The sequence below is a fragment of the Mustela lutreola genome, chromosome 18, assembly GCF_030435805.1.
Source record: "Mustela lutreola isolate mMusLut2 chromosome 18, mMusLut2.pri, whole genome shotgun sequence".
In the NCBI taxonomy this organism is placed as follows: domain Eukaryota; kingdom Metazoa; phylum Chordata; class Mammalia; order Carnivora; family Mustelidae; genus Mustela; species Mustela lutreola.
Window position 1 is genome coordinate 22,074,430 of NC_081307.1, and position 12,323 is coordinate 22,086,752.

The 12,323-nt window shown below is 34.4% G+C and overlaps 1 protein-coding gene across 1 annotated transcript in view; it reads left to right on the forward strand.

The window, feature by feature from the left end:
• The first annotated feature begins 1,162 nt into the window (after positions 1 to 1,162).
• SGCZ (sarcoglycan zeta) overlaps positions 1,163 to 12,323 on the forward strand; it is a 459,487-nt gene continuing 448,326 nt past the window's right edge. The window contains exons 1-2 of the mRNA XM_059156376.1: positions 1,163 to 1,228; positions 2,697 to 2,891. Coding sequence (XP_059012359.1) covers positions 1,163 to 1,228; positions 2,697 to 2,891 — 261 coding nt within the window. The remainder of the gene's footprint in view (positions 1,229 to 2,696; positions 2,892 to 12,323) is intronic.

Consider the following 12,323-nt stretch of genomic DNA (forward strand, 5'->3'; position numbering starts at 1 on the left):
AATCACTGTCTATAACACTTAGCCTTATGAAATGTATTTCTTAAATAATATGACTTGGAAGTCAAATTACTCATTTAATCATGGGCTGAAGAATGGATGTTGTATTAATAGGCATGAAAACATCTTTAATCTGGTTTTACATCTCCATCAAAGCATTTGAATGACCAAGTGCATTGGCAATGAACAGTAATATTTGGAAAATAATCTTTTTGTCAGCAGTGGTTCTCAACAATGGACTTAAAATAGTCACTAAATCATGTTATAAATATATATGCCATCTCCAGGCTTTGTTGCTCCATTTACAGAGTATATGCAGAATAGATTTAACATAATTCTTTAGGGCTCTAGGATTTTTGGAATTGATAAATGAGCATTGGCTTCAACTTAAAGTCACCAGCTGCATTAGCCCCTAACAAGAGAGTCAATCTCCCTTGAAGCTTTGAAGCCAGACTTCCCTCTAGTTATGAAAATCCTAAATAGTGTCTTTTTCCAACAGAAGGCTATTTCATCTACATTGAAAAATCTGTTGCTGAGTGTAGCCACCCTCATGAGTTATCATAGTTAGGTCTTCCAGATAACTTGCTACAGCTTCTACATAAGCACTTGCTGCTTTGTTTTGCACTTTTATGTTTTGGAAATGGCTTTTTATTTAAACCTCATGACCCACCCTTGATCACTTCCGGCTTTTCTTCTGCAGCTTCCTCACCTCTATTGGCCTCCAGAGAATTGAAGAAAGTTAGAGCCTTTCTCTGGATTAGGCTTTGGCTTAAGGGGATGTTGTGGCCGCTCTGATTTTTTTATCTGGACCACTAAGACTTTCTCCATATCAACAATAAGGCTGTTTTGCTTTCTTAACCTTAGTCTGTTTACTGGAATAGCACTTTTAATTTCCTTCAAGAACTGTTTCTTTGCATTCACATCTTGGCTAACTGTTTGGCCCAAGAAGATGGGCCTTCCTTACCAAGCTTAGTCATTTCTAGCTTTTGATTTAAAGTGAAACATGCAACTCTTCCTTTTATTTGAATACTTAGTGACCGTTACAGGGTTTTTCCTTTAAGTTTTTTTTTTTTTTTTTTAATTTAAGTTCCTGTTAACATAGAGTGTAATACTAGTTTCAGGTGTACAATAAATATAGTAATTTAACAATTCCGTACAGTACCTGATGCTTATCCCCGCAAGTCACTGCAGAGTTTTTGATTGGCCTAATTTCAATATTGTTGTGTCTCAGGTAAAAGACAGGATGGGAAAGGAGAGAGAGGGTGTGAAACAGTCAAAACGCAAACAAATGTCAGTAAAGCCACCACCTTACATAAGTGTGGTTCATGGTACCTCCCCTCACCAAAATTATTAGTAACATCAAAGATCACTGATCACAGATCACCATGAAAAATATAATGGAAAAATCTTAAAATGTTGTGAAAATTACTAAAATGTGACAGAGAGATACAAAATGAACAAATGCCATTGGAAAAATGGCACTGATAGACTTGCTTGACTCAAGGTTGCCACAAATCTTCAATTTGTCAATAATGCAGTACCTGTAAAGCACAATACAATGAGATATGCCTGTATTTTATATTACTTGACAGATAATTTTTAATTCTTCATGATGTTGCTTTTATTTTGGTATATTTATTTAGCATGATTTCTGTTCTTGTATTGTTTAATTGACATGAACAATAAAAGAAATCTGATGAAATCTAAAGAGAAAAAACTAAACTAAAAAACTTATTGCCTTGTAGAAAATTATATTTTGTAAAAATTGAAGTTTTTATTCTTCGGATAATAAATAAGTTACTCTAAAAATTGTATGCCTAGTACATATCCTTTACTTTTCTTAATCGTACTTCTTGGTAGAATCTAGCAGAAAATAATGTATTTGCTTTTTGAAAGAATTACCTTAAAAACTAAATTTATATATTACCAAGGAATACTACCACCTCTTTTCCAAAACTGACTTCTATGTGTATCAATATGTTATATAATATTATATAATAAAATAGTACAGTATAGTGTCTTCTTTTTTTAGAGATCAAATTTATTTTGAGAACACATTGAAATATAACTAAAATAAATAACCAACAAAGTTCTAAGTAAAAATATTAATTAAATAGCTATATCTATATAATTCTCAATAAAAGTATATTTTCTTCCCATAGGTTCTTTCAAATGCATTTACAGTTTATTAAAACATATACCCTGAGCCCTGATATCCCATATCTTTAGATAAAGGTACAGAAATGCCTTGTGATACATTTGGTCTCTGTCTACCCTAAAGAACAGGTGACATGTATTCCAAGAGTAGCTGGGATGTGCATAGAATTTTAAGTTATAGATTAGATACCTGGGAGTAGAGATGAGTGTCTTCAGAGTCTCCTTGGGGGGAAAAAAAAACAACCCAGAAAAAACTACTGTTAGAATTGGGTAAATGTTACTGAAAATAAAACATATATCTTAGAAAATTCAGAGTAAAACAGCACTAAAAAGCAGCACTGATAATGTTATGTGAGAGGCTTTGTAATATTTTAATCAAGTCTAATCTAATTTTAATTACACAGCAATAATTCTTTGAACACTCACTACCCATTATTCGTGAATGTGTTGTATCTTTTGATTTTAAAAAATCATTGGTTTTAGTTTTGAATGCTTCTTTTCTTTCTTTTCTTTCTTTCTTTCTTTTTTTCTTTTTTTTCCAGATGACACGAGAACAATATATACTAGCAACACAGCAGAACAACCTGCCAAGAGCTGAGAATGCACAACTTTACCCAGTGGGGATTTATGGATGGCGAAAGAGGTGCTTATACTTCTTTGTCCTTCTGCTGTTGGTTACCATGATAGTTAACTTAGCCATGACAATATGGATATTGAAAGTGATGAATTTCACTGTGGTAAGTACCACCATGACTTCATATCTACTGCTTTTGGTTCAAAGATGATACAGTGCTGTTATTTTTATTTTTTAATTGAACATTACTTATCTTAAGCTTTACAAGGATGTGTCTTGAAATTCCAATGAATGTCATATATTATTTTAAAACTGTATTCAATATGTGTTCATGACACACATATGATATTACTACCTGTCCTTTAGGTGTGGGAAATTGAGATCATGAGATAGTACAGGATACTGATTCATTAGCAAGTTAGAAGACTTTTAACCTATAAGTATGAACTGTTGCTTGCTAAGCCTGGTAATCTAGAAAATGAGTCTATATTTTTAGAGATGATATTTTATGTTAAAATTAATATTAGATATCACAAATACCTTTAAAATACTTTACATAGAGTATTTACTTCTCTCTATATGCTTTCTATGTAACATACTGCATGATCAAATATAAACCTGGAATTTTTCATGGGCCACATGGACCAATGTCTATAATTGTCACCAGATGGTGATTTCATTTTTTTGGAGCAGCCATGGTAAATATATGATATACCAGAAAATAAGTCACTCTTTCATGAAAAGTAATAATAACAAAATAATTATATATAGCTCATTGATGAATGCTGCTTTAATTTATTGAATGTGTATAATAAACCCATGAGTCTGACTTATCTAGGAAAAATTCACTGCATCAGCAAAGTTTAGTTTAGCTCACTTTGTATTTTTGGCTAAATTCTTAAATTTCTCTCCTCCGCCTTTAAAGCTTTCTGCCTTTGCTTAAACGCCTCAGATATCTTCACATTCAAGCAGGTGTCTTACACTTGCTGACCAGACTGCTGTTTTTCTTTAGAACTCTGCATCCTTAGGGGCAAGTGTAAAGCTGGCTGTTTAACTTCAGTGATCTTTGTATAGTGGGCTGCTTTTTTTTTTTTTTTTTTTTTTTAAACTCTGCTGTGTATTGATTTAGCAAGGGTAGTTTCTTTCTGAGTTCACTAACATGTAATTCTAACTTGAAACATAATCTCGGAAAGGAAAATGAGCCTAGCATCTGTCCGTTGCATAGGACACTGTGGTTGTGTGCAGAAGGACCCTGGGAGAGCAGGTGGCCTAACCTTCCTGAGAGGAAAAACTGTAACTGTGCAAATCATGATAGAAGAGCATATGCTCATGGAGAAAAATGAGCTGAGCAAGGGCTCCATTTCTCTGATACAGTGCAAATTTTGAAGGGTATTCATCAAAGAAGAAATGAAAGGCAAAGAAAAGTTGAGCAGAACTCAGTATGTTCCAGGATTAGAGAAAATAGTTATAGCTTAGTGATGGATATGTGTTCAGGGTCAGTGATCAAGGTCTATGAGCCTGTGTGCGGGTGCCTGGAGGTGGAGTTGGGTGCTACTAGGCAAATTTTGGCTTTAATGCTCTGGTAATGCATCGGAACCATTCTTTATCCTGAGTTGGCTCAGTGCTCCCCCCCACCCCCCAAGACTAAAAAAAAAAAAAAAAAAAAAAAAAAAAACAGATGACACTAATTCTACTCCTAGTCTTTTAGTTCTAAGCTCTGCTCCTGTCTACGGCCATACCACCCTGAACGCGCCTGATCTCGTCATAAGCTCTGCTCCTACCTTCTCTTACTGATGTCTGGGCTTCATTAATGATTCATTTACCATATATTAGGGGCTGAAGATTCTTTTATATGGTTTTGACTATAAGCTGTATTAGCAGTTGCTGACAGCAACTTTTTCAACCTCATTTTTCTTAACAAAACAAACAAAAATCACTCCAAATCTCCAAGATTTGAAATTTCAAGCATTTGATTACCTCTACCAAAGAGCTTTCTAAAGTGCATGGAAGTTGTGATCAACTGTCTCACTTCAGGAGCCTTGATTCTATCCAGTGACCAGGCCATGAAAATGTTGATTCAAGGCCTGTAAGTTTCTCAAGCATATTTAAATTAATTAAGAAGATAAACTTAAATGCATAATTACATGGCTGCATGCATCAGGCTCCCAGTACCTTGCTTCATGCTGAGGTCAAGGCTGGATAAGCCATTCCAGGGAAATAATTGAAACAATCACCTTTGTCCTCAGGATCCACGCAGGCCTCAGGGTTTCTGTCACCTATGGAGCTATCTAATTTGAACCTCAGCTGGCCAAAATGTAAATGTCAACATATTCCTGGGGATAATGAAAAGGAGTTTATTTCCATGGGAGTTTTTGGTGTTTATTTATTTCTTTAATTTTGAACATAACTTTTTTCTGTAAATCACATTGTTACTTTTTAATAATCAAAAAATAGAAGGTTATTCTTTAGCCATGTAAGCTATTTGTTTGTAAGTGAAATAGATGGAAAGAGAAAGTAATTATTGTGTCAGGATTATCTTTGAAACATCATGAACTCTCCATTTCAATGCAATAATTCATAATTATTCAGAGAAATTCTGAATTGCTTAAATAGTTACTGAGTTTAGCAGCTATGAATACTACACACCAGATTAAGTTGTATGTATTTGAAAAGTGTAAAATAATTTGTAATCCTCTTACATGAGAGCAGTAGCAAAATCAATTTTATGTTTTCACGGGTGCATTATGATTGCATCTATCTCTAGAGCGAATACCAGAAAGTATTCACCATACTATCATAAGAAGTAGTAAATGATGTATAAATTGTTTGGGGAGTATTACTGATTTATACAAAATGTATTTCTGTTTCATTATAACGGTTTCTATCCAGTCTATGGAAATATGTGGCTGTTAACATCTTTTATTTCAGCAAACTGGGAACGTTATTGTTATCAAAATATTGTGCTTTTTATTTTTTAGCACAGCAAGGGTAACCGCCAACCTGTTTTATGCTGCTTCTTGAAGTCCATCATTATGACTAGTATTATACATGATCTGTGTGGTTGATATGACCTTATTCTGCTTTTTATTTTGTGAAAATAAAAATCTCACAGCTATTGAGATACCCAGGTGCAGAGAATCAAGAAAAAGGAAATTAGTTTATACTACAGGGTGTAAGGCTTAGAACAGATATACACCACAATTTCCTGTTTATGAGAGTTGATAAATGTAGGAAAGAGCTGAAGAAAGAGATTGTGAAACTTCATTCTCTTAGGATCAGTATAACCCAGTTACGTGTTTCTGTTGGTGGTGGTGATGGTTGTTGGTTGGCATAATAGCTGTGTGGTTCAATATAAATGGCTAAGTCTAGCAGATCTGTCGAATCTAGGCATTCTGCTATGGTGATATTTCTTTCTTGGGTCAAGTGCTCATCCTAAGTAAGTTGTATATTTGAAAGTTGAAAATTACTATAATAATAAAGTATTCATTTTAATTACAAGAATACCAAGTAAATGTTGGTAACATCAACTGCAAGTTTGTTTGATTAGCTATGTTAACTAGCCAGCAAAAGAATGATGAAAAATAAATGCCATTTATTAAGCAAAGAGCAAGAGGAAAGCCATGAATGTTGAAACTGAGAAGTCGTAAATATCCAGGTATGGGTATGAATTGAAACAATCAGTCAGTTGAACAGATTGGAAAACAAAATTCTTAGAGAATTGTATGATCGATGGGATGAATGTTGGCTGAAAGGTGATCTCACAGGAAGTGGATCATGATAGTGTTTTAGGAATAAAAAGAAAATGGGAAATTTTTAGTTTAGCCATCCACATAGTATTAGAAGTCACTCTATGACAGTCTCTCCATTTGGTTACTTAGCATTTGCTGAAATCCTCCTTTAGATAAGCAAACCATCCCACTAAATCAATTGTATTTCTCTTTAACATCTTGCTATTTTCTTGCAGTCTCTCTGTATATAACCCCAATCATGGGATGCGTTCTTTCAAACTGACATGAATTTATTATTTTATCAAGACTGCGGTTTGTTCTAATATACACATATACACAAATATATGTGTGCATATATACATATACAAATATGCATATTATGTACACATACATACACTTACACACATTTTCACGTCAAAGAAATGTATTCTATATAGATGAGTAGTCTGTATCTCCATTACTCTTATGCAGCCACTTTGCTTCTTTAGCTGCCATTTGCCTTTCTTCATTTCAGATACTATCTATATCACATTGTTATCATGATATGTTTACAAGCCTATCAACCTTATTAAAATATCTTTCCATTTATTGCTGTTGGACAGAGAGCCATTGATATCTTCTATCGTATTTTCTTTTACTGTACCTTTCTAAAGCTAAGAAAGAGCACGTGTATCACAGTGTTCAGTTTTCTGGTTTCTAATATTTTTAATGCTACAAATTTTAAAAGATAATTTTGGGGGAATATGAAATAATATACATTTTTTAAGTCTTCCGTCTTGTGCTCTAATACTTTGGTAAATGAATTATCATATATTCCCTTCTCACTCGTGTGATTATTATTTTTTTTCTTTATCTTCATCATTAACCCAGTGGCATATTATCCATAGCCATTATCAGTTTACCTAAGATGGCTAACATGCATTTGCAGCATGCTGTTACTTGTCAGTGTGCCCATCACCAAACTTGTTACTCCAGTTTTCTTCATTTCACTCTTTAATGGGACCATTAGATCAGAATAAACTTTTCCATCTCTATATATTTAGCCAGTTCTTATATTTGTCAAAGTTGTATTCCCATACCGAAGGCATTATATTTGTTTTTCAAATCTATGGACATATAGACGTTATATAGGAAGCTTAGATATGAGATAACCATGTTTTATTGATGTCTCATTACTTTTTTCCTTCTCTTCTTAGCATGTTCATCACAGATTGTTTCTCTCTATATGATTTCATTTATTGTTTGGTTTTCTTCCCGGCTCAGAGCTTTTCGCTCTTTTCCATTCCTATATCGCCAAGGCAGAGGACAGTTCCTGACAGATAATTAGCTCTTAATATGTATTTTCAAAATAAATATCCATCTTTAATATATCTGCATTGAAATCTAGTTAAACTCTTCGTTTCACTAGGATTTGTGCTTTTCCGAAGACTGGCCTTGAGCTGGGAAGAATTGATCAAAAGAGTACCCATTATCCTGTCTCTCTGTTGGTATTTAAGGCCTCATAAGCACATGATAGGTTTCCATAAACTGTGCAGTTTATGTACCTTTTCTACATTGAAAAAGTAGTTTTGTGTTCTGTACACCAAGTTTAATAATTCCCAGCAGCCCCTGTATTTAGCCCTAACACATTTTAGGGAGGAATGCCCAATCTTGATTACCCATTTCAGTAAGTACAGAGAATGGCCATTATTAACACTTTAGTTTATTATAAAATATTTTATCCTACAAAAGGATATGTATAAATATATATTTGAATCAGTAATAAGAATAACAATAATTAATAAAATGAGCACCTGTTTCATCATCACCCAGCTGAAAAAATAAATTCCTAACTCTATCTAGAAAGAATTATAATTCTAAATATTTTTCTTGCTTTTATTTAGTGTCATGTATATATATGTGTGTATAAACCTCAAACACTATAGTGTTTTAGCTCAACAATATGTTTGTTAGATTTATCTCTGTTAATGTGTGTAACTGCAGTGTATTTACTGCTGTAAATTTCACTGAATGAATATACCTTATTTATTTAATTTGCAAGTCCTCCTTTTGAGTTGTTTTCAATGTTTTTGGTTGTTGTTTAATTTGCTCTCACAAACAATGATCCTATGAACATTCTTGTATAATAATAATTATAGTTGCTCCTATACAAGAGTTTCTTCAGGTTCTAGAATCCAAAGTGTATGTCTGTGAATATTGACTTTTAATATAATTTTTCCCCAAAGTGATTGACTCAATATATATTATCTCCAGCAACCTGTAAAGGTTTCTTTTGTTCACCTTATCTCTTAACAGAGAATTTCCTGCTAAATTAAATTGCTACTTCATAAGCCACAAATCTGACACCCAGCTATCTAATGAGGATCCTTCTTACTTATCAGTTTATTTAGGTGTCTCTTTCTGACAGATTTATTCCTGTATCTGTTTTTATTCATATATCTTATCTCTGCAATTGTACTTACTATGTTGGATTATAATTATGGTTCATCTAGACGTAGATTTTTCTCTTACACCAATATTCCCCCAGTCCTGGTGCAGAAAAGCTGGATCCAAGAACCCAGGGGAGGGTCCCACAGGCCCAACCAAGAGGGTCCTCAGCTTCGTGCAAAATAGAAGTTAAATGTGAATTGGAGAATGTGAAAACAGTTTATTAAGTAGGACTAGTGCTATGTAGAGAAAAGCAGATGGATTATCTGGGAGACTGGAAGGAGAGAAGAGTAAGTTTTGCTACTGCTTGGATTTGAGGATTTACATTAGGAAAGGGTCTAGGATCCTGGTTTCTCTACAGATGCACAGTAGGTTCCAATAAAACATAAGTGTCAGGTGAATAGGTGAATAGTCCATAAATTACCAAAGGTAAGGGTATTGATGCCAGCATCAGCCAAGGTTTGGTTGAAACTAAGGTCCAGGAACAGGTTTGGGATCCGGCTCTTGGATATTATGAGGTGTTTGGGGCCTAGAACAAAACTCAGAGAATGATTAACTTTATTGCTTCCCCCTTCATGTGAGATCACAGCTTCTTTGGTTTATTCAAAGGTAAAATATGGAACATGAGTAAATGAGACTTAGCAGAAGAACAGCAGAGATGGAACCTTTCCAAAATGGAGTCTCTTCAGCTTCCCTACTTCAGTTCATTAATGTGGGAATTCCTCAAGCATCAGAGCTGGTTTTATTGTCTTATTTATCTTGGTGGCATGGCTAGGAACATAATAGGTGGTGATACATTATTTTTGGTTGACTTTTTGTAATTTTAAAAAAATCTAGATTCATTTTGAGTAGAAGAAGCCTAAAATTTAATGTCTTAATATTTCTACTTGTTCTCTCTGTAAAACTGCCTCAGATTCCAGTTGGTTTCTGTTTTTATGTTGCAGGCTTTAGTCTTTAGCTGACATTTCGTCCTCCCCCCATTAAGAGAGTGGCATTCCTCAAGTCCTTTCTTATCAAGTCCGTTCGGTGACTAGCTTCCCCTGACAGGAAGACAAGCAGAGCACACATTCTTCCAGAATCCCAAAGCTCTTAAGTAAGATGGTTTTTCAGTGAAAGTAGAGTCCTTTGAGGCTCCATTTACTAGATCTGACTGACTCCCTCAGTAATGACTAGCATAAAATCCCAGTTTTGTCTTTTCCATGGGGGAGAAAAAACCAAAAAACCCAATTAGAGTTTATGTACAAATACTCTTTTTCTGTACTATCCTACTTCATCTTTTGAGACAAGATCTATTGGTAGTTAAGAGGTACCATAGCTGGCAATAAACGACTACCAAATCCCAAAACTTTTTGCCATCACTTGTTTACAGTCCTTCTAGAAAAAGTACTCAGACTTTCAAGCATGAGACACAATCATTCTGTGTTTCCTGACTTCCAGCCTCTTTTGGGAGGGCACCTGCTGCTGAGAACCTTGGCCTGCTCACTATAGTCACACATAACTTCCCCAAATGCCTCTTCATTTAACAGTTGAAGTCAGTGGAATGTCAAGATTTTCTAGGGACATCTGTTGATTCAATTTCATGTCATGTCTAGTGGGTATTTGTGATTTTCTGAATTGGGTCGTAAGCCCAACAAACAAAATAAACATCCACTAATTTAAATCTAAACTCCAGTTACTGAAAGAAAAAGGAAAGGAATCAGTAACAGCAGAAAGTAGAAAAATGGAATACTTTTCTTCAAGAAGCCCACAAGGGCAAAAGTAGCGTTGTGAGTTTTGTCATTTGCATTTCTCACAGAATTGTTATAAAACATGAGTTCAAAATCAGATGTTTAAAAAGTTAATTTAAAAAACTGAACCTTATGCTCCTTCTAGTAAACATTCTTTCTTAAATCCCACATACAATTTTGTATATACAACAAAGTAAGACCATAAAATGAATTTTTATTTATAAATGTTATATCACTGGGGGAAAAAGAAAAGAGTGTATACTTTCTGGTAGTAAAGTATTTTCACATAAAAAATTGTTTTCAGTAGCAAGATCTCCTTAGACTGCTGGTACTGCTAAGACAGCTCTCATCATCCATCGAGCAGTAGTTGAAAGAATGAACTTGGGTCCATATCCGGCTTTTGGCACTTAGTAGCTATGTCACCTTTGGCAAGTTATTTAAACTATGCCTTCGTTTCTTACTCTGTCAAATGGATAAAACATTATTTTTTCCAATTACATTATTGTAGACATCAAAACAATTAAAATAATGACCGTTCTTCAGAAATGCCTGGCGTATCCTAACAGCTCTCCCAGAGTTTGCTGTCATTACCCTTCCTCACTTTCTGCGGCTCCAACTTCACAGTTATTCCACGCATCATGAGAATTAACTTGATTCTATTAGAATCTAAAACTGTCAGGGGCGCCTGGGTGGCTCAGTCGGTTAAGGGTCCACCTCTTGACTTCGACTCAGTTGGTGATTCCAGGGTCATGAGAGGAGCCCCATGTCACGCTCTGCACTTAGCACTAAGTCTACTTGTCCCTGTTGCTCTCCTCCCCTCACCCCTGGTCATACTCTCTCTCTCTTAAATAAATAAATGCAATCTTTGAAAAAAAACTTAAAAAAATTTAAAATTTAAACTGTCCTAGAAAGATAAAAGGATCTTGAATTCATGCGTATTAATAAATAAGTAGTAAAAAAAAGTGATGGTGCTTATAATCTTATTCATGCTAATGATGCTCATAAAGGCTAAGAGCATGAGCTTTTGAGCCACACTGGTTCACATTCTGGCTCCATCACTGCCACTGAGCAGGATGACCTTGTGCGAGTTCCTTAGGCTTCTAAGTCCAGTATTTCCATGGTCAATGGTGTTGACCCATGGAGATGTTAGAAGTATTAAGTGAGTGAATGCTTATAAAAGGAGTTAAAATATGAGCACTCTAGTGGTGTCAGCTGTATAATGACAAACATTATTTCCCTGCATTATTAGATGTGACTAATTAAAGTTGTTTTACTTGATACATTTTATCAGAGAAAATGTCTCTTTCCTTAGGATGATCAAAGGATAATAAAAATTTCTTTTGAAATTATAATTTAATGCTGATATATAGAAAACTATATTTAAAACTTCTAAGAGGAACCATTCAGCTGTCAAACAGCATAATTATTTTGATGACCTTAAATTGTTCTTTTCTTTTTCTTTAACCTGCATTCCCTGAAAGTGACTCTACGAGCCTGTCCGAAAGAGAGAGCTCATTTACCAGAGTAAACTGATCTCCTTTTTGAACAATTTGGAAAAATTATAATTAACATTACTGGATGATAGAGAGAGATGTCTGTTCTTAATCCTAAATGTCCCGAGTTTCTTTAATGTTCAGTTTTAAATTATTATCTGATTGAGATATTGTATTCTGAATTATTTTTATAACATCCAGAATTATATCTTAGGGTATA